The 27,848-nt window shown below is 34.9% G+C and overlaps 1 protein-coding gene across 1 annotated transcript in view; it reads left to right on the top strand.

The window, feature by feature from the left end:
• The window catches only part of LOC136034775 (E3 ubiquitin-protein ligase Su(dx)-like), a 67,087-nt gene extending 39,731 nt beyond the window's left edge, over positions 1-27,356 (top strand). The window contains exons 7-14 of the mRNA XM_065716187.1: positions 3,944-4,112; positions 8,368-8,627; positions 11,866-12,108; positions 16,823-16,982; positions 19,058-19,332; positions 21,678-22,000; positions 25,898-26,122; positions 27,161-27,356. Of these exons, the coding sequence (XP_065572259.1) occupies positions 3,944-4,112; positions 8,368-8,627; positions 11,866-12,108; positions 16,823-16,982; positions 19,058-19,332; positions 21,678-22,000; positions 25,898-26,070 (1,603 nt within the window). The 3' untranslated portion in view covers positions 26,071-26,122; positions 27,161-27,356. The remainder of the gene's footprint in view (positions 1-3,943; positions 4,113-8,367; positions 8,628-11,865; positions 12,109-16,822; positions 16,983-19,057; positions 19,333-21,677; positions 22,001-25,897; positions 26,123-27,160) is intronic.
• Positions 27,357-27,848: the final 492 nt, after the last annotated feature.

Genomic DNA, 27,848 nt, shown 5'->3' on the forward strand with positions numbered 1-27,848 from the left:
TCAAATACACCGGAAACAAATAATAGGTACACCAACTAGCAAAAATGGCAAACCCCTTATTGCCGAAGATAATTATGAGCTAACAGCCGTTTCTCGGCCAAAGTGAACCGATTCTTACCTCTAAGTCCCTCTCCCGCGATACGCATCATGTTCACCGGAAACAAATAAATGGGTACACCAACTACCATAGTTGCGAACCCCTCATCGCTGAAGTTGACTGTAGCCTAACAGCGGATTATTACTTACAAGTCCCCTACACTTCTTACCACTGGAACCAAATTGGCTTTACCATCAGATACACTGGAAACAAATAATAGATACACCAACTAGCAAAAGTTGCTAACCCCTCATTGGCGAAGGTGATTATTACCTAATAGCCGACTGTTGCTTACAAGTCTCTATATGTCTCACAATTTTTGTCGGCCTAGATTTCGTTTCAGTGTGTACCTTACTACTGAAGTTGTCAACCCCTCGAAACTTTCAAACTGGTATACCTCATGAAGGATTTTTTGTTCCAAGAAATGGATGTCATATACTATGATCAGCTCATCAAGAGCGATCGATTACAGTCGAAAAAAAAAAATCGTATCTGTCTTAGTTCAAAAGTTGATTTTTTTTGCCGTAGGCCAACTAACTAACGTCACCACTTAGAAAGGAGCAAAGGATAAGCTCCAATTTCTTTAGCAATGAGAGAACTTTTAAAGTTTATTAGGCACATTTAATACCATTTCTGTACCGCAATCCCAAATCCGAAAAACCGAATGATAAACTCAGCTGAAATCACGAACAGAAATAGGTAGAAACAACAGATGGCAACACTTTCGGACTCGTGGGAAAATTTCACATTTTTGCTTCTGTAAATTTTTCTATTCATCACTCAAAGAAGACATATTGGCTGTGGGGCGGGTAACTGTCGCACATATTTAACACTTATAGATTTTAGTCCATCCACAATTTGAAAGTGATGCCTGCCTGCTTGCCTGATAGAACGGAGCTTTCCACTCGAACAATTGTAGAGTCGCTGCAAAGCCTACATTTCCCGAAACAGTTCACAGAAGTTCACAAAATATTTTTGAGAGTTTACCTGAATTTCAGGTCCCACCATTTAAGACAAAATGGTGACTTTGAATTTGCAACTTCCGCAGATGTCACCTATTGCAAAGGTGTTGTTTTGCAATGTTTGGGGGATTGTTGGCAAGATGGGTTGGGTGTCTTTTTAGGCGTGTCCCAAGTATTTATCTTTTCGTTTATGGATTTCAATATGAAAGAATAAAAAATTGAAATGGGATCTCTTAAAATGTTGACATTTTACAGGATTTTACTAGGGTAAACGTACATCGTTTTAACCAATATGGCTCTTCCTTTTATGTGATTAAATAAAAAAACAAGTTTTTTTAACGGAAAGTAAGGAGCGATATTAAAACTTAAAACCAACAGAAATTACTTTGTATATGAAAGGGGCTGTTTCCTCATCAACGCCCCACTCTTTACGCTAAAGTTTGACTCTTTCTCTTAACTCTACTTTTCAAAACAGTAAAAAAAACTTTAGCGTAAAGAGCGGGGCGTTGATGAGGAAGCAGCCTCTATCATATACGAAGTAATTTCTGTTCGTTTTAATTTTTAATGTCGCTCCTTACTTTCCGTTAAAAAACTTGTTTTTTTTTTAATTTAATTTCTGAACGTTTTTGAATCAGTGCATGTTTTGATTTTGGCTCTCCGCAGATGAATAATTAAAACGAAATTTGCATATTTATTTTTTTGGGTGATTGGCCTTCTCATAGTTTTGATCGAATGATTTTGAGAAAAAAAGGAGCGGGGGAGGAAGCCTAGTTGCCCTCCGATTTTTTGGTTACTTAAAAAGGCAACTAGAACTTTTGATTTTTTACGAATGTTATTATTAGTAAAAGATATACGTAACTTACAAATTAGCTTACGTAACGAACTTCTATATTCTCATGTTTTTATTGCGTATATGAAGGGGTTCACCCCCTCGTCAGTGCCTCGCTCTTTACACTAAATCTTAAATTTTGTCCCAATTTCTTAAGAATGACCCCTGAATCACAAAAGCCGTAGAATAAATAGTTAAAATTACTAAAATGCTTTAGCGTAAAGAGCGAGGTATTATGAGGAGGTGAGCCCATCATATGCGCAATAATTTCTGTTCGTTTTAAGTATTAATGCTTCTCCTTACTTTCAGTTGAAAAAAATTTTCATATTTATTTTTTCATTGTTTTTTTTTTAAATAATGCTAGAATATTAAATAATGCCTCTTCTCAACCCCCTCCCCCTCCCAACCTAAAAATCCCCCAGGAAACGTCTGTTCACTTCTAAATAACCATTACTATATGTAAGCACTGGTCAAAGTTTGTAACTTGTGGCCCCTCCCACGGGGACTGTGGGGGAGTAAGTCATACCCAAAGACATAGTTATAAGGTTTTTTGACAACGCTGAATAAAATGGCTATCTCAGAATTTTGATCCGGTGACTTTGGGAAAATAATTAGCGTGGGAGGGAGCCTAGGTGCCCTCCAATTTTTGTGGTCACTTAAAAAGGGCACTAGAACTTTTCAATTCCGTTAGAATAAGCACTCTTGCAGGATTCTTGGACCACTGGGTCGATACGATCACCCCTGGGAAAAAAAAACAACAAAAAAGCAAACAAACAAATAAACACGCATCCGTGATCTGCCTTCTGGCAAAAAATACAAAATTCCACATTTTTGTAGATAGAAGCTTGAAACTTCTACAACAGGGTTCTCTGATACGGTGAATCTGATGGTGTGATTTTCGGGGCTGTTTCCCCCTATTTTCTAAAATAAGACAAATTTTCTCAGGTTCGTAACTTCTGATGGGTAAGATTAAACTTGATGAAACTTATATATCTAATATCACCATTAAAATGCGATTCTTTTGATTTAGCTATTGGTATCAAAACTCCATTTTTTAGAGTTATGGTTACTATTGAGCCGGGTCGTTCCTTACTACTTCTGTTACCAAAAACTGTTTGATCTGTCCTGTCCAAAATTAAAAATGAAATTACATCATAGAATCTTTCCATCCTTTAAGGTAACCTAGAGGAACGAATGAAAAATAATGAATTTATTTACCGTTTAAGAAAATCATTGAAAGGTCCTTTATTAAACTAAGGATATTACCTTTTCCCTAACGTCTATTTGAAATGAATATATAAATTAAATTAAAATGAACATTAATCTATTTGAAATGACGTATTGATCCTATGACACATTAAATAAAAAAAAATAGTTTTTTTTTAAACTGAAAGTAAGGAGCGACATTAAAACTTAAAACGAGCAGAAATTACTCCGTGTATGAAAGGGGATGTTCCCTTCTCAATGCCCCGCTCTTTACGCTAAAGTTTTTTACTGTTTAATAAAGTACAATTGAGAGAACTTTAATAAACAGTAAAAAATTAAGTAAAGATAAACTTAAACAGTAAAATTAAATAAAGATAAATTTTATTACTAATATTAGTTGATTAATTATTTTGTCAGAGCAAACAAAGTAGAAAACTTCAAATTTAATATAATTAAAACTTTTTTATAGTTATTTGGACGGAATGAAAATCACTCCTCCTTTGAGCAATAAGTCTTCTTCCCACTAGTTTTTAAAAACCAACACCGTCCATACATTGACACGGTATTGGCAAATATGCAGCATGAATTGTAATTTTCTATGTGGTTATAGTTAGATTGACAGGTGTAATAGACACATGTGTTGATAGATAGGACAAATTTTTAGCGAAAACATTGTTGGTATCAATTCCTTTGGTTATCAGAAGAGGCCCAGTCTTCTTGTTTCACTCTTTTATAAATGTGTTTTATGATTGTATTGTTTTTCTTCTGTTTTGTGTGAACCTGTAAAGGTTTATTTATAAAAAATGTTTTATTTTGAGACTCTAAAAATGTTTTTTTTCTTCTGTTTAGGTGGGAAATGCGCTTTGATAACAGAGGAAGGGCGTATTATGTGGACCACAATACGCGAAGTACTACTTGGCAGAGACCAACAACCCAAAGGCTCCAAGATTTTCAACATTGGCAAGGTCAAAGAGGTCATATTGTAACCCAGGGTAATCAAAGGTTTCTATATCCACAGGTAAATTTTTTTTTTCATACACTTAGCCCACAAACACATCGTTAGACAACGGAACATAAGATATTTGTTTTAAAAAATTGCTATCTCAAGCTCCAAAGGGCCGAACTTAAATTTTAGGGCAAAAAAAAAATGAAAACAGGACAAGACATGAAAAGAATTTGAAAAACAACAATACTCTTAGGACTGGCTAAAAATGTTAAATTAAGTTGACAGAATGAATAAGTCATTGATTAACTGTTATTTAAAGCCGTCTCTGTAAGAAGCAGCTGATCCTTTGTCCAGGGTGTGTATTCTAAAACACTGACTTTGCATATATCAATGTTTTTGGATTGAAAGACTGTAAATGTGAACATTGAATTACCCATTGGGGCTTTTTAATTTATTTATAACCCATACATACAAAAAGAGTACAAAGGTGAAGTAATAATAATATAAAAGAAAACGAAGAGAAAAAATTCATAATCAACGAAAAAATCAGCTAAGACGATGGTGAGGGATAAATATGCACACATTTCCCGAGAGTCCCCTAAAACGTTTATCTGACTATCCTAATCTACAGCATAAGCAAAACCTTATGCCCTAACGTCTAACCTAAACCTTATTGGAAATGGCCAAACTTTTTTTGAGAAACCGGTTTTTGTTTAGGGTGAAAGATAAAGAAGAAAACTGCAAAATTTTAAATGGTATATCTGAGTTCAATTCAGTTTACTGTTTTTAAGAATATAGAAAAAAAAATAAAGAACAATGGGCAGAATGGTTACAGAAAGCGGAAAAAAGTTTGTTAGGAGTACGTCTGTTATATTTGCCTCGGTTTACAAAAATCTTGGCATAATTGATCTGGATTTTTGTACTAATATCGGAGACAGAATGCTGACGCATACTTGGCAGACTATTAGAAATGGGAATACCAGCCATCGGATCCACTCTACTAGAAGGATAGTTCACTCCTTTTGCCACTGAACTCCTCAACAATAGATTTTTTTTCCCTTTCCATAACGCTTTGATATGGCCTTGTGTATATAACCCTTTGGTATTTTCCCTTTCCTTTGGTCTGAGTAATATGTGTTTATCCTTCATCTAAGGTAATATAATGTGCTAACGGAAAATCAACTGATTAGGTTTTGGAACCCAGTTAAGAAGATCCTTCGCATTCTATCGATTTAGTTTCTCATTAAATAAAAAAGAACAAGTTTTTTTTAACTGCAAGTAAGAAGCGATATTAAACAGAAATTATTCTGTGTATGAAAGGGATTGTCCCCTCCTCAACGCCCTGCTCTTATGGTAATGTTTGACTCTTTCTCACAACTCTACTTTTTAAAACAATAAAAACTTTAGCGTAAAGAGCGGGGTGTTGAGGAGGGGACAATCCCTTTCATATATGGAATAATTTCAGTTCATTTTAAGTTTGAATGTCGCTCCTTACTTGCAGTTGTGGCTTGTTTTTTTTTTTTTTTTGTTTTTTTTTATGTCTGAACGTTTTTGAATTAATACAGTCAATTTTTACTCACCATACATGAAGAATTAAAACTGGATTTGCATATCAATTTCATTTTTTTAAACTAATAATAACCTTATAATAACCTAAGTTTGATTTTTGTTCCAGTTATTTAAGAATGACTGCTGAATCACAAAGGCTGTTTATTTCAAATAATAAACTCTTTTAAAAGTAAAAAAACAAGTTTAACGTGAGAGCGAGCTATTGAGGAAAAGCAACTCCGCTTAAATAGGTAATATTTTCTTTTCGTGTTAAGTTTTAATGTTGCTCCTTACTTTAAGTTAAAAAAAACTTATTTATTTATGTAATTGCTGATCATTTTTTAAATAATGTTATGAAATCCTTTTTTCCCTCCGGGAAAAAATCCATTCCCCACAAGAAATTCCTCCATGGAAAGATCCTCCCGCGTAACCCTACAGTAGCTTGAAATCTCCACAGTAGAGCTCTCTGATAAGCTGAATCTGATGGTGTGATTTTCATTAATATTATTTGACATTTAGATAGTGTTTTCCCCTTTTTCAAAAATAAGGCAAATATTCTCAGGCTCGTAACTTTTGATGGGTAAAACTAAACTTGATGAAACTTATATATTTAAAATCAGCATGAAAATACGATTCTTTTGATGTAACTATTGGTATCAAAATTTCGTTTTTTTTTTATAGTTATGGTTACTATTGAGCCGGGTCGCTCCTTACTACAGTTCGTTACCACGAACTGCTTGATAACATACATGATATTATGGACGGATCATATTTTAAGGTAGTTTTGAGATCTATAGAGCACGGACTTAAAGCTATTAAGAAGTTGGATATATCGCTTGAAATTTTTGGATGAGGTAGAATTATACTCTCCTGCATAATTTTTTTTCTTCTATCTTATATGAAAGAGTTTTAAAACTAAAACGAGGAAATTTATTGATAAACTATGGTCTTGCTGCGAATCACAACATCTCCCCAAGCGGAGAAAGTTTTATAAGTATTTTTAAGAATGGTTTCAGCCAAATTATTTGATAAATAGGATTTACAAAAGAATTTATAATAAGCTAAACAGAACTGATGGAAGATTTCAGGAAATTATTAAGGATAAATTCATAACGAAGCGCGAATTAACCTGTTCATGCAATGACGATAATATCAGTGATTGTACTAGTCCTGTCATATAGGCGAAACTTTATATGCTGACCGAAAAAGAAAGAAAAAAAAGGGTGGTAGTGTGGAAACATTGACAAACAAATTGTTAATAAAATAATATGAGAGAGAATGCACTAAAACTGAAGTAAACAAAAGCAAAACAAGAAAAATAGAGGCTTTAAAACCCTTGGAAGTGAAATCTTAGACAAGAAATGAACCTATATATTTTTCCCATTAATTTGATACTAGCTTTAAATTTTGAAGTTATTACTAAAGCCGAAGTCCTGTTATTTTGGTATTTCTTCAACAGAAGCACCTTCCCTAGATAATTAATGGCATTCTCCTCAGCTCAGTCATTCCTAATTACGCTAAAGCTTTCTCCAGCCTTCATAAGTAATTTTAAAAGAACAGAAAAACTCCTATTCGGGGTCTATCCGAGCTAGTCGGACTATTGGGATATATTTTTTCTTATATAGGCATATTGCAATAAAAATAGTGGTTCTGGATTATGTCTTGGTTGATGACTGCTGCTTGCCTCCTCAGGTGGGATGTGACAGAAGTTAGTTAAAGTATTTCGCGTCCGTAGTTTTTTTTAGTTAGATAGATGGCACATGAAAGTTCTGTATTTTTGCTAACTTGCAATGTGTCAGAAAGAAGAAAAAACTTGTAAAAGCAGACCCGCTTTGTCCAGATAACAAGAAAAAAGACCATTTCGTCCGAAAGCTCTTCTCATTAAACAGTCAGTTCTCGTGAATTGCCGTTGAAGGAAGCCAAGAAAACAACCGCTCTAAGGATTTGATCAATAATAAATGGGACACATTTCTTATCCTTAAAAGAAGGTCAGAGCGATAAAAATTTTTAGAGTTTAATTAAATATAAATGTGACTTTGTCATGAAATATTTTTTTTGTGAAGTTCTTTGAGCTGCTATCTTTACAATCTGTTCAACTTGATGAAAAATTCAGATTAGTTATGACGCACCAGATCCACCATCCTTAATGTTATGACATCCTTAATTGTTTTGTGCTGACGTGTTTATTTATCCGGTTTTTCTTTTTATTCCTTTTTTTTATAATATATCGTTTTCAATGCTGAAAAATATTGCCGGATCTTATTTTTGATGATACAATCAGAAGTGGTTTTAGGCCTCATAATGTGGAGGGGGGAAGCTATCTTAATAGTAGGGTAAAAATATAAAAGAAAAAGAATTTTTTATCAGATGTCGGAAAAATGGGGATGGGGCGCTTCTCCTGCCCAGGCCTAGGACTGCCACTGGATACTATTCATCTGTTCTAAACAGACTAGAAAATATTGGTAAAAATGTAAAAAAAAATCGTCGCTACTGCAAATTAAAAAATTACCACATTTTTCCTAGTTTGAAAACAAAGGAGTATAATGTGAGATTAGTCCAGGAATAGGTTTCTTATTGTTGTAATAATGGGGACAGAAAATTAATAAGGTAAAAATACTGAGATAGCGTAGTAAGAGAAATGTTCTCACCAACATTTCACTTATAAAACTCAATGTAAAACAAATACCCGCTCTATTTTGTTTCATTCGTGTTCAAATACAGCAGCTTGTGCTTTTATTTTATTTCATGCTCATATAATCTTTTGTTTTATTATATCCAGGGGAATGGAGCAGCTGAAGACGAAGATCCTCTTCCGGAAGGTTGGGAAAAGCGAACGGAAACTAATGGACGTGTTTATTTTGTCAATCACAAAAATCGGACAACACAGTGGGAAGATCCGCGAACTCAAGGGCAAATCCAGGAAGAAGCTCTTCCGGATGGATGGGAAATGAGGTTAACTGAAGATGGTGTCCGATACTTTGTTGATCATGTCAGCAAAAATACCACATTTGAAGATCCAAGACCGAATGCAGCCAGAGGGTAAGCTACCCGTCAAATTCTTCAATATTCAGTTTTACACATATTGCATACACTTCCTATTAGTGAATTGAAAAATAAAAAACCTTCTCAAAGGGGAAAAAATTGCGTTGGACGCTACAGTAGTAGTCAAGGTCGTTATCCAAGGGGAGGGTTGCCGGGTTTGAACCCTCCCCCCGAAACTTTTGTTCGATTCGTAAAAACGTTACAGAAATGGATATAAATTTTTTTTTGATAGTTAAGCAAATTGTAACCCCCCCCCCTCGCTAACAGAAGCAACAAAAGAAAAAGCTGGGTAAAAAAAAGAAAAAGGGCATAATGTACAAATATATAGAAAGAATACGCTTCGCAGAAATAAAGATAGTATCAATTCTGGATAATAATGTGCATTGGCTGAAGCTTGCAGCCTTTTTGTGAATTTCAACTTCTTACTTGTACTTGCAGCAGGACCAGGCGTTTTCGGCCCCACGTGGTATCTGAAACTGTTGATTCTCAGGAACATCCGGCTCCTCAGGAAGATTAAAATCACGTAGCAGAGCCGTGCTTCCATTTTGGCATCAGTATGGATGTTACGTGACTCCCCTCCCTCTTTTAAGGATCAATTATCCGGTTCTCCTTCTCCAAGGGTTGAACTCATCTGGGGTATGACATTAGATTTTTCAAATCCCATTTGAAGGTCCCAAAAGACCTAATGAGAAAATTAGATAAAAGCCTAAAAATTTGTCTTTTCATGTCTTGTCCTGATCTTTCTACTTCAGGAATTTTGTGTCGGGAGTCTCTACATTTAATTTCGTGATTGTAAGGACACGAGGTGTATAAGGAAGGCCTTTGTTTAAAGAAGTTCACTTTTATAATTTTCATAAATCAAAAATTATTAAGATTTTAAAGAATAAATATAAGCATATGCATATTAAACTGACAATGCACATTCATTTGTGTTTTTTTCGGTAAAGTGCAAATTATATTATGGCCTTGAGAAGGCATAGGGACTATGAGCCCTAATCATGTTAATTTTTGCTCGTTTTGAGTTTTGATTCGGTTATCTATTATAATTTCTGTTCGTTCTTGGTTTCTTTTATTTATTGATACTGATTGGTGGTAGTTCTACGCCTAGTAGATCATTTGATTCTGTTTTTGCTAATTTTTGGTTTGACGGAGTTCTTTAGTTTTCCTTGAAAAACTTATTTTGCGGAAAGAGTTTTTTTTTTAATTAATAGAGACTAGATAAGAAGTTTTACATGTACTACCGTATAGTATTCTTGTATTCTGTAGGAAGAGTTTTATCTCAGGTTGGATCACTATTTGACCATTTGCATAATGGCTTGTTTCACAGTGTAGCTAAAAATATTCCCAATTGGTGATGCAACCTAAAATCATGTTATCATCCTTTTTCATGATAGGGGTAGTTTCGAAGCTGTACAAAATAAAAGCACCTTTCACGATCGTGTAGGGTCAGATTAATAGTAAAATAATGCAAAATTATCCGTTTGTCTATCAAATCGACTTTTCATGCCTGGGATTCAACGCCTCACTCATATATATATATATATATATATATATATATATATATATATATATATATATATATATATATATATATATATATATATATTATATATATATATATATATATATATATATATATATATATATATATATATATATATATATATATATATATATATATATATATATATATATATATATATATATATATATATATATATATATGTGTGTGTGTGTATTTATACGTATATTTAATGTAAAATCTAATTCGCACTAGAATTTTGAAAACTTTTTAAAAAATAGACAAAATCGGTGGATTTACTAAAAACAAAGTGAAATATCTTCGCTTCTTTCAGCGAAGTTAAAAATTTTCTATTGGAAGATTTAATAAAAAAAAAAAAATTGGTTAAGGTTGGTGCGAAAATCAGCGATTTAAATACGGATTTCTTCCTCAATTTTAATTTTTCATGTCCGAAAAACTTTTCACATAAAACAATTAGGGTCTATATGCAGTTTAATAAATTAATTTAATGAATATCCACTAGCGGAGAAGTCACCATGAGAGAAGTTTGAGTTTTGACATCCTGACCCAAAAGTTTCCATAAATCTATAGATATTTCTCGAATGATATGTTTAAAAAATTAGCTATCCTATAGGTGCATACAGGTCAAGTAGACTCCCTCAGGTCTTGAGGGGCGTTTTCCTCTGGACGGAGTGTGAGGACTAGGGGGGTAAAAGTGCATTTTTAAACTTTATTTTTTTGTGGTGGATTTTTCAAATCCATCCCACTGGATGTGATCCATATAAAGTAAACCTCGACCCTTATGTGTATTGTATGTCTAAATGATGTAATTAATTCATATGCAAAACTAGCAATATTTTAACTGTAATATTATTATTTTTAATTACTTTACAGTTTTATGAATGAGGCCACGTTGTTTCTTATCTTTCATACTAATTTTCTGTTTCCTTTTTTTGACGGTGAAGATTCATTCTTTTTTTAGATACCTTTGTTGGGCCTCGTGGGGAGACCCACTTGAGTGTTAGATAAATATTCTTTCACCTCTTCTTTAAATCCTTGGTCCTTTTAGATCGGCTTTGAAATAATATTGGATCGTCTGGTTTTTCATAATAGTTATTTAGACAGCTGACTAACATACTGACGGCTGTCCCCCAACGCTCTTTTTTAAAAGCCGTTCTACTTTGCACTTCTTGGTTGAAGGGCTGTGAAACTGAAAGCAGACTGTCAATTGGGACTACAGAGTATAGTGCCGTATTCCTATCCCACCTGACTAAGTTACTAAAAATTTAATCTTTCTGTGTGACTCACTTTACTTCCCAAGTTCTCTGATTATCTGTGGAACGTGATTTTGAATCTGTTTATTGTCGTTTTAATTAAGTTATGCTTTCATTGGTTGTATTTTTCTCTTAAATCACAAGCTTAATTGCGGCATTCTTAGAGACAGGAAATGCTGGAATATTGGGGATTCACACGCTGAATTTTCGTAGGTGATTATAGGCTATAGATGCTAGCCTGTCACAGTAGCCAATAAGTAAGATTTCTTCGTTATCGTGTTAAGTGTGGGCTACCTTCGCCAATACGCTAACCCCTTTTTACGATAATGCTAGTGGCTTAGCGCTTTTAACAATAACAACTTTTTTGAAATTAGTAGTCAGGATATTGATTCAATGTCGCGAGTTTCTGTTTACTTTTATTATAGTATTATTTTTCTAGATTAAAAGGTGCTTATGGTGTACCACAAGCCTATGAAAGAAGTTTTCGATGGAAATTATCCCAGTTTAGGTATTTATGCACAAGTAATGCCCTTCCGTCACATATCAAATTGACAGTGTCAAGGCAGACTTTATTCGAAGATTCCTTTCATCAAATCATGAGGCTGCCGGCCTATGAGCTAAGAAGACGTTTATACATAATCTTCCGTGGAGAAGAAGGTTTGGACTATGGAGGTGTTGCCAGGTAAATCTAAAAATTAGAATTGACATTTGACTCTCTTCCGCTTGTTACCATGAATTTGGACGAAAATGTAAACTACAGTGCTCAAGAAAAAGCAACAAAATTAAAGGAACTGGAGAACAAAGAGATAGTAAAAAATGCCACTTTCGTATTGACGAGCAAAAATAGGAAATAGCCATTACTGTCGGTATGTGGCGTGAAATATTGTCTAAAGATCTTGTTGTTAATTTAAAAAAAAAACATATAGATTAATTATTTCAGGTATGTAAATAATTTCTTTTTCAAAGAAGGAAATGGCAACTTGGAACTTGGCAACGACTATAAGTTTTGTTGCCTAATGATTCTGCATAGGAATAGGGCCATGACAATTTAGAAGGGGGCACGTGAAATTGAGATTTATGCTCCATCCGCCTAAAATAAACGTGCTCTACTGGTTCGATTCATCGAATTAATTTTGCTGTGGAGGATCATGTTCCATGGCAATTACAATTTCTTTTCTTCAAAAATTCTTATACCTCTCTCTCCCTCTCGCTTGTAGTTGCAGCTGGAAAATTCAACTTTTAAATTTAAGGGTATTTTTATGGCACTTGGTATTAATTAAGTGACATATAGCGATCGCAAATTCTGTCGGTCTGTCTGTCCCGGGTTTGCTACTTCAGGCACTTCCAGGCAAGTTAGACGATGAAACTTGGCAGGCGTATCAGGGACCGGACCAGATTAAGTTAGAAATAGTTGTTTTCCCGATTTAACCATCTGGGGGGTGGTGTGGGGGGCCGGTTAATTCGGAAAAAATAGAAAAATGAGGTATTTCTAACTCACGAAGGAGTGATCGGATCTTAATGAAATTTGAAGTTTGGAAGGATATCGTGTCTCAGAGCTCTTATTTTGACTCCCGACTGGATCCGGTGACATTGGGGGAATCGAGGGGGATGGGAACCTAAAATCTTGGAAAACGCTTAAAGTGGAGGGATCGGGATGAAACTTAGTGGGAAAAATAAGCACAAGTCCTAGATACGTGATTGACATAACCGGGACGAATTCGCTCTCTTTGGGGGAGTTGGGGGGGGGGTTTAATTCTGAACAAATTAGAAAAAGGAGATATTTTTAACTTACGAAGGAGTGATCGGATCTTAATGAAATTTGAAGTTTGGAAGAATATCGTGTCTCAGAATCTTATTTTAAATCCCGACCAGATCCGGTGGTATTGAAGGTAGTTGGAGGTTGAAGTCGGAATTCTTGGAAAACGTGAAGTCGAGGTATCTAACGAATGGGAGATAGGATCTCAATGAAACTTGATATATAGAAGAATCTTATGTCTCAGATGCTCCATTTTCAATTCGAATCGGATCCGGGGACAAAGAGGGTTGGAGGGGGACATAAGAAATCTTGGAAACCGGAAATCTTGGAAAACGCTTAGAGTGGAGATATCGGGATGAAACTTGATGGGAAGAATAAGCACAAGTTATAGATACGAGACTGACATAATTGGTACGGATCCGTTCTCTTTGAGGGAGTTGGGGGTTGTTAATTTGGAAAAGTAAGAAAAATTGAGGTATTTTTAACTTAAGAACAGGTCACCGGATCTTAATGAAATTTGATATTTAGAAGGAACTCATATCTCAGAGCTCTTATTTCAAATCCCGACCAGATCTGTTGACATTGGGGGGAGCTGGAGGGGGGAAACCAGAAATCTTGGAAATGCTTATAAATGTCGTAGATACGTGATTGACGTAACTACACTGGATTCGCTCTCTTTGGGGGAGTTAGACAGTGGGGTTCAGTGCTTTGGCGAGTTTGGTGCTTCTGGACGTGCTAGGACGATGAAAATTGGTAGGCGTGTCAAGGAGCTGTGTAAATTGACTTGATAAAGTCGTTCTCCCCGATTCGAACATCTGGGGGGCTGAAGGGAGAGGAAAAATTAAAAAAAATTGAAGTATTTTTAACTTGCGAGTGGGTGATCGGATCTTACTGAATTTTGATAATTAGAAGAACCTCGTGACTCAGAGCTTTTATTTTAAATCCCGACCGGCATTAAGCCTCTGGTTTTCCTTTTAAATCAATCTATTGATTCTTAGAATTTTGCTAGAGCTCATACCATATGAGGTCTTGGCTCTTCCGACCTCGTCACAAGTGCCATATGAGCTCTTAGCTCTTGTTTAACTCATGTTATGACCATTTTATTGATGGTGTTTTCCCATGTATTTTTAAACAGGCATATGTAACGCCAATCCCCAAATGCAAGGCACCTAAAGATATAACCGAGATGAGGCCGATTTCGAAAACTCCAGCTCTCTCAAAAGTATTTGAAAGTTTTATTTTTGATTGTTTATTTGAGGACATAAATGATAATATTGATCCCCAACAATTTGGATTTAGATCCGGGCATAGTACTGTTCATTATTTGGTTGCATTATTGGATACTATCCTTAAGCACTTAGAGAATAATGGGGCCTATGTTGAAGCATTATTTGCAGACATAGTTAAGGCTTTTGATAGTCTTGATCATAATGTAGTTGTGGAAGAAGCAAAGGCTATGGGTGCCCGTCCATTTGTTGTACGAATGCTAGCTAGTTTTCTTTTTGAAAGATCTCAGTGTGTCCAACTTCCTGATCATGAGCCATCTGAATTTGTAAATATTTTTTGTGGTTCGCCACAAGGGACTAAATTAGGCCCGCTTTCTTTTCTTATTGTTTTTAACCGTATTTTAACAACAATACGTGAGCGTTTTAAATTTGCTGATGATTTAACTGTTTTATCACTGCGACTAAGCCCTCCGACTACTGAACAGTCTGACTTGATCAAAATCTATCATGATCTAAAAGCTGAATTAGGAAAGGTAAAACTGGCGGTCAGTGAAACTAAGAGCTCTTATATGACATTTTCCTTCCTAAAGGGTAACAACCACTCTTCTCATAATTCCATACTGCCAACAAAGAAAACTGTTAAAATACTTGGGATTCTTTTGGACGATGATTTAAGATGGAATTCGCACGTTGACTATCTGACTAAAAAAGGCGCCTCGCTTTTACATTCATTTTCCAACCTAAAAAGATTTGGTACACCAACTGAGGTTTTAAAGTCTGTATACTGCAGCTATGTTAGACCTTCTCTTGAGTATGCATGCCCTGCTTGGCATCCGGGATTGACAAAAGATCAAACAGATAGACTTGAGACAATACAAAAAAGAGCTGTAAAAATTATACTTGGACAAAACTACTCAACTTACGAAGATGCCCTGAAACAACTCAATTTGGACTCACTTGATAGTCGTAGACATGGCTTAACATATAGATTTGGACTAAATTGTTTAAATTCCCCAGCACATTGTCGTCTACTACCCAACTTTGCGAGCCCCCCAACTGGAGGACCAGTTACTAGACTTCGACAAATAAAAAACAATTGTCCACAGTTACTGACTTGCTCAGCATATAGTACTGAGAGATATCGCAAATCATTTGTTCCATATTTTACCCGTCATTTTAATAATATTGACGCGACTAATATTTAATGTTTGATTAATATATTGTTTGTTTAAATTTTCCTGTGAGTGTTTTTGAAGGTATAAATTATTTTTGTCATGACATGCTAATGCTAGCTCCGGCTATTGTAGTGAATAAATATATTCTATTCTATTCTATTCTTGTTCCAAAAGCTTAAGCAGTTATTCCAGCTTATCCAAATAATAATAAAACTCAAAAATCTTATCTCAGCTTTGTTTTTTGCTCCTGAAATATCTATATCTCGTAACGTGAAGACCTTTTGAGTAAGAGTAGCCAGATTCTTCTGTACTCCGAACGTTAATGGAAATTCGTTCGTTTTATAATCTTTTTTGTATGTGCAATATTATTCATTATGGAATCCCTGCCCTGTAAATGGTGCCGTAATTGATTACCGTAAATTGATAAACGTAAATTTATTACCATGTAATTGAATTTAATTCCATTTGCCTTTGAATTTAAATCCTAGAAGATGGTTTGATTTTCTTTTCGTCTAGGAAAAGCAAGAAACTGCAAATTTTTGGCAAAATGACGCTTTTTTCTCATGTCTTAGTTGCAAAGCCTGCCTTTGGATTTTTTTTTTTGCAATCCATCCCCCTGCCCTCCGATAAAAACTGTATGCAGGTACCTTTCTAGTCTATATTAAAGGATAAAGGATACGGCATTAGAATTTACAGTCCGTACCGGCGGTGCTGATCTCCGTTTCTTGGCCCTTCAGCCAGGAAGTGCAATGGGGGGTTGGGGCCAGCCATCCTGTGTTTTTCGCACACCCTTCCTGTTTACCTTCCCCAGATTTCTCCAGGTACCCATTTAGAGCTGGGTCGACTTTGGCTAAGCTTACAGAGTCACGCCACTGACCCCCGTCCCAAACTGATGAATTGAGTACACTGGGATTCGAACCCGCATCCTCTCAGACAAAGGATCCCGAATCCAGCGCACCAGCCCACTCGGCTAGGACGGCATTCTAGTCTATATTGCAACTATTTTTATTCTGAAAACCGCAACATTTTGAAGCCTGCTTTACATATCCAAGAGTTGCAAAATGAGAAATTATTAACTTTTAGTACTATTTGTTTATAAATACTGATTAATTGCAATGGCTCAGGATTATATAATTATTTGAGAGACTAAAAAATTTCAGTGAATGAATTATGGATTTAATTTTTCTTCTTTTAGCCATATAATTATTTTTATCATTGAAAAAGTGTTTCTATTTTCAGAGAATGGTTTTTGCTGTTATCGCATGAAGTTTTAAACCCGATGTACTGCCTTTTTGAATATGCGAACAAGAGTAATTATTCACTTCAAATCAATCCTGCCTCTCATGTCAATCCGGATCATCTGCATTATTTTAAGTTTATTGGACGATTTATTGCTATGGTAAGTATTAAAGAGAGCTAGCTCACATTCAGTTGTCATTTTTCTTAAGCTAAATCTTTTTATATTTAGTTTATCCTATAGTTAAAACTTTTTGGGGAAGGTATATTGCTTCTTTTTGTAATAAATATTCATTCTTACCCATCCTAAATGCAGCTACAAAGTTTTGTTTTTGGTCTGGTATAAAAAAAAGAAAAAAATCACTCTTTTTACTCTAGCCAATAAATTTGCCTCCTTAAATTTATAATATTTTTAATAATATTTAATATAATATTTTTATAGTATATTTTTACGATAATATTTTTACATTCTTCAATGATTTTTTTTTTTTTTGATTAAATCTTCCTGTAAAGTTTTATAGTCTTGTGAGAAAAAAAAACTGCTAATACTTGCGACGAATGTAAATCGGAGATTCACTTAAGTGTCTGAAATCGAGTCCGCTGCTGCCCAAGTTGAGATATTTTTTTCAGGTATTTTCATCAACGAAATGCATACTAGATGTAATAATGAAAATGTTGACAATATTAAAACAAAATGGTTTATTTTCACTCATTTTTATAGTGTTTGTTTTTATAAAACGAAATTTTGCAACTATCTTATACGAAGTGTTTTGTGATATCGTGCTAAGATCAAATGGAATATCAAAATGTATTGTGTACTTTTGTTACTTGTATAGTTTTACTTAAATGTCCTTTAAAGACCAGTGATAGGACCCGAATTTTGATTTTCTTGCTGTCTACTTTGTGAAATTTGAGTAAGCTGAGTAAGAGCCGTCCTACCTGAGTGGTTAGCGCGCTAGATTTGAAATCCTTTGTCCGTGAGAACAGACCTGGTGTCGCTGGTTATTTGGTTGAATAGTAGTCTGTGTTTTGACTCTCTAAGCTCAGCCAGGGTCGACCCAGCTCTAAATTGGTACTTGGAGAAATCTTGGGATGAGAAACCATTGGATGATTTGCCCCCAAACGCACTTATTTGTTTCGGGGTGAGTAGGGTTTACATAAAAAACTTCAAAGAAAGTATCAAAATGTTTTATATGCATTTTTGTTACGTTTTTGCAAGTCGGACAAACATTTTGGGAGGGGGGTTCAAACTACATAGCCCCCCTGGACGCGGCCTTGAGTGCTGTGTATTCATCAGAATCTTATTTTTGTCGGTTTGTTACTGACAAAAGCATTAAACCAAAATGTAAGATACACTGATCATTGTGTAAAATTCACTGATTTGCACTTCCGACGGAATGCAGAGAATCAGGAGATCGGTACCTGCGCTACATTGGTCAGATGAAAAAAATGTTTTTTTGTCTTTAGTAAAATACTGTCTACTTTTTATCAATCAAGAACCAGTGATAACATAGATGCCGCAAAGTAGGGTTCAGAAGGAAGAAGTAAAGTCCCCCTCCACTGCTGGGAAACCAAAGGACAATTTTTAAGAATATAGATAAAGAGGAGAACATAGTTTATTTAGGATCCCCTAACGAGGACATAAATCCTAGTGAATCATGCTATTTAAATCCTGGTGAAACAACCTTTTCATAGTACTAAAGGCGCTCGTGAATGATAGGTCTCATTTTCATTAATTTCTGTCTATTTTTTTATTTCAATAATACTTTTTTTTTCTTTTCTTGGTTAATTCTCTTTTATAGTGAACCTAATTTGTTAATAAAATAATAATTTCGTAACTTATTACCTTATTCGACTGATTCTTTTACTACTTTCTCAAATTAATTCATTTATTACATGATAAGACAGAAGGGGACTAATCACGTAACTGTGCTTTTTGCGAAACATTTTATTGCTGCTAAGTATAAATCAGGGCGTCTACTTCCGTCATAAGTTTGGCATGTAACTGAAAATATATATATTAGTATTATTTAACTTCTGGGGATTTTATCTCAAGTGAATATTGGAATGTTCTTAAAGTTCTCCGGTAAAAATACTAGTTGATATTTCTCATATCAGCTGACAAGAATTAGTTATAGAAAGTAGTTGTTCATTATTTAATGCGCATATTCTGCTTTACAGTTAAGCTAAACGATCACTTTTGCAATTATGCTCTCTATTTTAATTTTGAATCCTTAGGCGCTCTATCATGGCAAATTTATATATTCTGGATTCACGCTGCCCTTTTACAAGAGGATGCTAAACAAGAAGTTAAATGTTAAGGACGTGGAGTCGATTGATCCAGAATTTTATAATTCTATAGTTTGGATTAGGGAAAATAATATTGAAGAAGTGGGCCTGGAGCTGTATTTTTCAGCCGATTTCGAAGTCCTCGGCCAAGTCTCCCAGCATAACCTTAAAGAAGACGGTGATCAGATTCGAGTTACTGAGGAGAATAAAGAAGAATACATTATGTAATTATTATTTACATTCTTTCTTGTTTCAGTTATACTTCAGGAGACAACAATTTTATGATCCTGCACTAGATTGTCTGAGAGTATTTAGAGACACAAATTAGCTGTCAAAAATCTCTTGGAAAATCTGTTAAAAGTTTTACATAACCTCTGAAGCCCCTCTCAACCTACTCAAGAGAAGAAATTATGCATACGAATCTATATTCCCTCAGTATCATTCTTAATCATCTTTGTCTCTGCTTGTTCAATTACTTCTCTTCTCTCTTTATTAATATTCGTCTAATAATAGAAAGGTAGCAAGTGAAATAAGAGTGAATTACATTCTTTCGAAATTCCAAAATGAATCTTGAATTGCAGTTTGTTTGTTTTACTTGCCACTGTTATTGCATCCACTATTTCCCCATTACAGGTGTAAGTTTCCTACACTTACCAATGAAATGACATGAACTGATGTAGTGGCCTCTCTTCTCAGTAACTGCGTGACTAAATGTGGCACAGTGTATTATCCTTGTTATTTTGGGGCCTTGACAACCCCTTTCCAGAATTACCTTGGATTTGAGATTCTATTGATAGGAGCTCCTTTTTTAAGAAATCCTTTTAACGAATTTCTCCTATTTAAGTCCATATTGACTAGGCCGACGACTATAAGAAATTTATGAAAATACTCAAAGTTTTCGAGGCTTTCAGTTTTATTATAATGCTATTGCTTGAACCATTGAACTTTTTTTCTGTTTTCTGAAAAATTTTCAAAAATTAAACTGAACACCAGTGTTCATCAGTGTTCATCCGTTTCCTTTCTGTTATTTTGAAATTTTGTAACACCGTCGCTGCATGGGTTATGAGAAGAGGTACTACCCCCTCTCGCAAGACTCACTTACACCTTCTCTTCAGCTACCGGTATGAGTTTACTCATTGTTGCTTACACACGAATATATCGACTTTTTAATGGGCAAAAGAAACGAAAGTTCAAATGAGAATTTAAAAAAAAAATGATAGTACAAGACTCAGATAGGAATCAAATAGGGATGGTAAGCTACGATTCCAGTTTCGTTAATAAAATGCTAATATATAGTAAACAAATGTATGCAGTTTAAGTGTTTTGAGGGTAAGATACCTACTAAAGCTATCCGCCCTGCTGGATCTACTGGTAAAGTTGAGCCATAGTAGCACATTTGACTAATCTGTGATTGCCAGTACAGGGTACGAGATTTGTTCCTAGCTGTCGTAGTGTCGATAAGGAAGGGTTCAAGACTGACACTGGGTCAATTTTTCACCTCTGGTCCCACAATGTTTTAAGTAGCTAAAACCGCTTGACACCTTTATTTCGATTTATTCTGATTAGAAACACATTAATTACACAAATTTATCCTGAAACCTAAAGACTCTGATTTCAAAACGCCTTATATACATAAGTGAGAGATAATCCTTTTTAAATAATGCGGGATGTGAGACAACGCATTTTTTTATTTAATGGGTTTGTTCTTGCTACATTTCCGCTCCTCGACGCCTTGCTCTTTACGCTGAAGTTCGACTCTTTCTCACAAGTTTTTTTTTAAACAATAAAAAACTTTAACGTTAAGAGCGGGCCGTTGAGGAGGGGACATCCCCTTTCATATACGAAATACTTTCTGTTTGTTTTAAGTTTTAATGTCGCTCCTTACTTTCAGTAAAAAAAAAAAAAAAACTTGTTGTTTTTTCATTTAACTCTAGTAAAATATAAAATTAACCTAGATGTATCTAATGGGAAAGATGATTATGAATCCTCTATAAATCATGTGGTTCATTTTAATAATATATAAAGAAAAACTCTTCCAATTTCTATTTTTTTTTTTCGATAATTTATAAAGATTTACAACCACTTCTTTTTAGCTTCTACTTGCTACAGATAATTCGAAACTACCCAGATAAAAATAAATTCTCAGTTCTGTGATAATGGATATGTGACAAATTCTCAATCGTGATAATGAACATCAATAGAAAATTTTATGGAGGGTATTTAATTTGTTTAAGGTCATAGAACCACAAAGCCAGGTGTCGATTCCATTGAAGCCCAGATTCTACAGATCTATCTTGCTTAGGTGAAAGACTAACGGTACATTGGACTTTTTCTTTTTCTTTACTACCCTTGCACCGTGTTTGTACAGTAAGAAGAAGGTTGTGAAAAGCCAGTGATGCACCATGTTGAGAGTCTAAATTTTTATTGATTTTAACATCAGAACTGAATACAAAAATATCCAATCGGGGTATAATTGAGCTATTGTCTCGAATAGCATGTTGTTTTGTGTTTGTATGTTTTTTTTACGGTTACAAAATAAGACACTTATACTTTGTATATGTTTTTGAAGGCTCCTTACCGAATGGCGAATGACGCGTGGAATTGAAGATCAAACTCGAGCTTTGCTAGATGGTTTCAGCGAAGTTGTGCCTCTTGAGTGGCTGAAATACTTTGACGAACGTGAGCTTGAGCTGATGCTGGTCGGCATGCAAGAGATTGACGTTGAGGATTGGCAGAAACACACTGTTTATCGACATTATACTAGGAATTCAAAACAAGTTCAGTGGTTTTGGCAGTTCATGAAGGCTATGGATAATGAAAAAAGAGCCAGATTGTTACAGTTTGTCTGTGGTACCTGTCGCGTTCCGGTCGGAGGTTTCGCAGAACTTATGGGTTTGTATTTTTTTTTTTTTTTTCGTTTCCCTAGATTTTTCTAAAGTGAAAGGATTGAATATTGAAGGCTCAATCAATTAGGATCTGAATTTTGTTTCTGTTGAATATTGGACAAATATGTTCGCTTGAATGCGAACATATTGCTACATGATTATATGTTCGCTTGAATGCTATTGGTGCTGCATGATTAGATAATCGAATTAGTTTGTAATTTCTCTGAGTGAGCGACAATAAGTTCTAATTGGTATTTTGCATACATCAATGCTATTTTTGCGTTGGATTATTATTTATTGTACAAATGCTAATTACCTATGCATATTTTAGAGTTGGGTGGGATGACTGCATCGCTAAAAGCAGAATATTCGAATGGATTATGACGGAATTCCAAGTTAGATTCGGATGAAAGAATAAACATTAAAGGGAGGGATTTATGGTTAACTTATATTTATTTTGGCGCCTTGTTGTTACACATATCTGCGCACAGGGTGGGGAGGTTCTAAAGCTGACTCAAAGGTCATACAGAAAAAACTACAGATTTTAGATCCAGAAGTATATTTTTATGCGTTATGAAATCCACGTCTTTCCAGGAAATATTCCAGATGTTAATTATCCCCCATGGCTATGCTTTGGACCTGCGCAAACTACTATTGCTTATTCAATTTTTACATACCAAGAATCTGTATTAGTTGTAAATTAATCTTTTTTTTTTCGTTTCCCTAGATTTTTCTAAAGTGAAAGGATTGAATATTGAAGGCTCAATCAATTAGGATCTGAATTTTGTTTCCGTTAAATATTGGACAAATATGTTCGCTTGAATGCGAACATATTGCTACATGATTATATGTTCGCTTGAATGCTATTGGTGCTGCATGATTAGATAATCGAATTAGTATGTAATTTCTCTGAGTGAGCGACAATAAGTTCTCATTGGTATTTTGCATACATCAATGCTATTTTTGCGTTGGATTATTATTTATTGTACAAATGCTAATTACCTATGCATATTTTAGAGTTGGGTGGGATGACTGCATCGCTAAAAGCAGAATATTCGAATGGATTATGACGGAATTCCAAGTTAGATTCGGATGAAAGAATAAACATTCAAGGGAGGGATTTATGGTTAACTTATATTTATTTTGGCGCCTTGTTGTTAAACATATCTGCGCACAGGGTGGGGAGGTTCTAAAGCTGACTCAAAGGTCATACAGAAAAAAAACTACAGATTTTAGATCCAGAAGTATATTTTTATGCGTTATGAAATCCACGTCTTTCCAGGAAATATTCCAGATGTTAATCATCCCCCATGATTATGCTTTGGACCTGCGCAAACTACTATTGCTTATTCAATTTTTACATACCAAGAATCTGTAATAGTTGTAAATTAATTTTGAGTATGCTACAAAGTCCCCCTCTGTTCTTAGCAATACAGGATGTATCCATTACTGAGATTTCAATACCATTTGTTTTTCTAATTTTCTCCCGCGAAATTAACCTGACATGAAGAAAGCAGTTGTCGCAGCATTTACTTTAAAACAGCATTGAAGCTCCGACTTGTATTTCAAGTTTATAACTCAATTACTGGCACTTTAGTTTACTCTTAGTTTTTTGTTTTGTTTCGTAATGATAAGAAAAATAAGCCAATTCTTTCAACTGCTGCTAGAGACTTTTTGCAGCAATAGTGGCCCGAATGTGTGAAAGCCACATTTTCATCTTCCTTTTTAATCTATCCATAGTGTACTGATGCTCTGCTTGGCAATACGAGGCCCGCGTTGAATTCCCGCTGCCGTAAGGTTGGGTTACCGGAAAGTAATACCCCTTAACTGGGTTGAAGAAGGCAATGGAGGTGACATTGGGGCATTACTCAAATACTGATATTCACAGCATACACTATACCAGAAATCTCATGTTTCAATACATGGACATATTCTAGTGCTTTCCCCTATTTAAGATGAAAATAATAACCTGAAATAGGTTGAAGGAAAAGGCAATGGAGGTTACATTGGGACATAACTCAAATACTGATATTCACTGCAAACATTATACCAGAAATCCCATGTTTTGGTACATGGACATATTCTGGCGCTTTCCCCTATTTAAAACAAGTAATATCCTGAAATAGGTTGAAGGAGAAGGCAATGGAGGTTACATTGGGACATTATTCAAATACGGATGCACTGCATACACTGTACTAGAAATCCCATGATCTGGTACATGGATATATTCTGGTGCTTTCCCCTGCTTAAGGGGAATATTCTGGTGCTTTCCCTACTTGTTCTGGGAGGCATCAGTTTAAGTTTTTAAAAAAGATATCAGATAATTTCAGGTTTTTCAAATGCTTGGTGAGAGATATGATGTTGGGAAAGATTATAGACTCGATTTCGAGCCTTCACAAAACCTGAAATTGTTGGGAAGATTGCAAAACATCTAGAAGATTTGATCTTATTCTAGTAGATAACATAGTTGCAAAAAAAAAGTCCCGCATGTTTTCCATGGAAGAAAATGCGGTAGTAATATGATTCAACTCGTTCGCGTTTGTAAATATGTCACTAAGAACTTACCGACTCAAACTCTTACCGCTAAAACATATTTTATAAATGTTCAAGAAAACCAAAATTTGATGTCGTTGAAAACTTTTTTACGTAACGATCACTTTACTCTATTATAAAAATAAATTTGCATACTGTATGTGCCATGGAAAACTAGTCGAATGAGCCGACTGTTCAGAGCAAACAACTTGATATGCATTTTAAGGCAAGTGATTGTTGATAGATGATCCAGTCAACCCGTTGTACTTATAAGTTTTTTGCTTTTGCCTAAGCTTCCAAGCTTCATCATTGATCCAGTATATGGGTTGTACGATTTGTGCACAAAGAGATACAGGGCATCCATTCAAATCTATAAGCGGCGAGGCACTGAAAGAGCATGAAAATTTTTTAGTGTTAACGTTTTTCCTCTTCTAAAGTTCCTGCCATTTGCACCTCATACCAGACATAGACAATCAACTGAACTTTTTTTGATTCTTTTGGCAAATGATCCAGGTGTGATTTCTGACATAGCTGGGTTTTATCCATGAGATGTCGTGCTGCCAGAACCCAATAACAAAGTGTATTATCCAGACTGGATTTCACAGCTGTTAGATCATCGCCAACTAAATACCTATATATGTCACTGCGTGCTCCTGCATAACCCTTGCTCCACCCGTGAGGCATGAGTATCACTGGTTTACCGTACAGATGATTCAAGCAAATAAAATATAGGCTACTACAGAATTTGTTCTCCGAAGTACTTCTAAAGGAATTTTTTCGAGAGATTGATTGGTTTTTAGCAAACACGCATGCATTAATATATTAGGGCATATTGTGGACCAAATTTTTATTGTCGTATTGTATATTCATGTAAATATATATATATATATACATATATATATATATATATATATATATATATATATATATATATATATATGTCATGACCTTTTTGTCCATGTAAAACAAATTAGAAGTCACTGCAAGGACAGTCACATGAAGGAAAGCAATTCCATTTTTCTTTCAGGTGTCCTTGGGAGCTCATTTAGAGGTTTATAGCTCTTTTCATCAAAAATAGAAATATTTTCTAGTCTTTGAGATAAACTTAGCATCAAAAGCATCTAATAAATCGAAGCCTAAACCGTGTCAAACGTCAGGTCTTAGAAATAAAGCGCGCTTTTCTCTGTTTTTACTTACTAGAATCTATATTTTAGATTCAACTCAATTTTTTTCTGTATAAATTCAGCGTTAAATTTTTCCACCTAATGAATGTACTTCAAGGGAAGTATGACCCTTCAAAGCTTGAACTTAATACCCTACAGTCCTAGTATTGTTGATGTAGTACTCCTTTTAACGAGATATTCAATTTCAGGGAGCAACGGACCCCAGCGGTTTTGTATAGAAAGAGTGGGCAAAGAGACCTGGCTTCCCAAGTCTCACACATGTTTCAACAGACTAGATCTCCCCCCTTATCGAAGCTACGAGCAACTTGTAGAAAAGCTAACATATGCTATTGAAGAAACAGAAGGCTTTGGTCAAGAGTAACCACACAGTACAAGTTTCATTCTGGTTGTTCCCGTTATTTCATTGCCATCTAGTAAGTATAATCAAAACAAATAAGTGAGGGCATAACCAGGCAAATCTGCATCCCTTTCTCCATTGGGCTGTGTTCCGCTGAGCCTTTTTTTGGAAATACATTTGCAAGATGGTCAGATGTGTATGAATTAATTTAGTAGCCTAAGTTTTTCTAGCTAATATTGTCATTGAAGTTAATTTTCTGCCTACCTGAGTGCTATCTTTAAAGTTACTTTTCTTTTACTGCAAAAAAATCCCTCGAGTTTTTTTTCCTTACATTTACTTTTTTCTTATTGTTTTTTTTTTCTAGTGAAATTTGGTTGTCTAGTTTCATGAAGATAATGTAAACGGACGCAGAGAGCTGCTGACACCCAGATTACCTGACATAATAGTTTCAAATCTAGTTTTAAGACAAGTGACAGAATATATAGAAATATATAATTTGGGCAATATATTTGCACATAGGAGGGGAGGGGGGGCAAAGTATTTGAAAATTTGAAGTCGGAAAATAATTCTTACTTCATAATACGCAGAATAATTGTACCTAGCATATTTTGCGACTCGCTATACTTTTATTCATGAGATTGGATATGCCTGCATAATCAGTGTACCTGAGCATTAACAATTATCATCTCTGTTCGGAGTAGCATCGCATTGGCTTTATTTCACGCTTTGACTAATGACATTTGAACAGGGACATGATTCCACAATAACCTCGATGAAAAGTTATTATGTACAAAGACAGTTAACTATAAATATGGCAAGAAACTCGACGAAAATTTAGTATTTAGAAAGACAGAACTAGGCTTCCCCTCCAAGTATGAAGATTTCTCTTATTATTTCCTATATTTTTCATTTTCTCTGCTCGACTTCTTGTGAAGATTACTGGCCTAAAATTACATGCCTAAAAATAGGCATGCTTGTCGCGTTTTAAGTGCTGGTTTTGGATATAAGTCTGCTTTTGCCTGAACAATACTATATCTAAATATCTTTTGGTTTTTAATTATTGATTTGTTAAAATTTTAACTAGTATTATATTTTACTTAAGCTTCTTTTTTAGGTCGTTGAAGTATAGACAAGTATGAAGACGAAAGCAATAGCAGTTTTTTTCTTCACCAATTTTTTTTGTGTTACATTATTGGGTTTATAATCTTTGTTTAGTTTGTCTTATGGCCGATATATTTAATTATTTGCGTTGCACGTTCAGTTCCTGTATACAAATTTATTTTTATTGTAAATTTTGTTGTATTTCCAAATCTTACTTTTAATCTTCATTGAAGGAAACCACAACATTATCTAAATGTCGGCGTTACCTTTTTTTTTGGGGGGGGGGGATTATTTCTGCTCTAGTATGTAAAATATTACACTAATTAAACTGGTCAGTTCTAACAGCTACTGGGAATGTCTAGGTTAATCGTTTGGTCCCAAACATAGCCCCTCCTTAATTAAAAAAAACACACACACACACTTGGAAAATTGTAACCAAAACGCATTAAAATACGCGAAAGTAAAGTCCGTTAGTGCATACGAAGGGGAACCCAAGAGAAATTGAACTGATGTTGTGGAGAACAGAGTTACTATAGTACCAGGTTTTTGCTGGTAAGAGCGTGTTGAGCAGCTTTTCATCAGTCAGTGTGCCAACTGGTGTCATTGTAGAAGTTTGCGTAAAAATTAATGTGATTGTGAATTTGCGTTCCCATCAGTTTTTTTTTGTGATGGCTGGTTTTCGTGAACAGCGCTGCGGCCGT

The sequence above is a fragment of the Artemia franciscana genome, chromosome 13 (assembly GCF_032884065.1).
Source record: "Artemia franciscana chromosome 13, ASM3288406v1, whole genome shotgun sequence".
Classification (NCBI taxonomy): Eukaryota; Metazoa; Arthropoda; class Branchiopoda; order Anostraca; family Artemiidae; genus Artemia; species Artemia franciscana.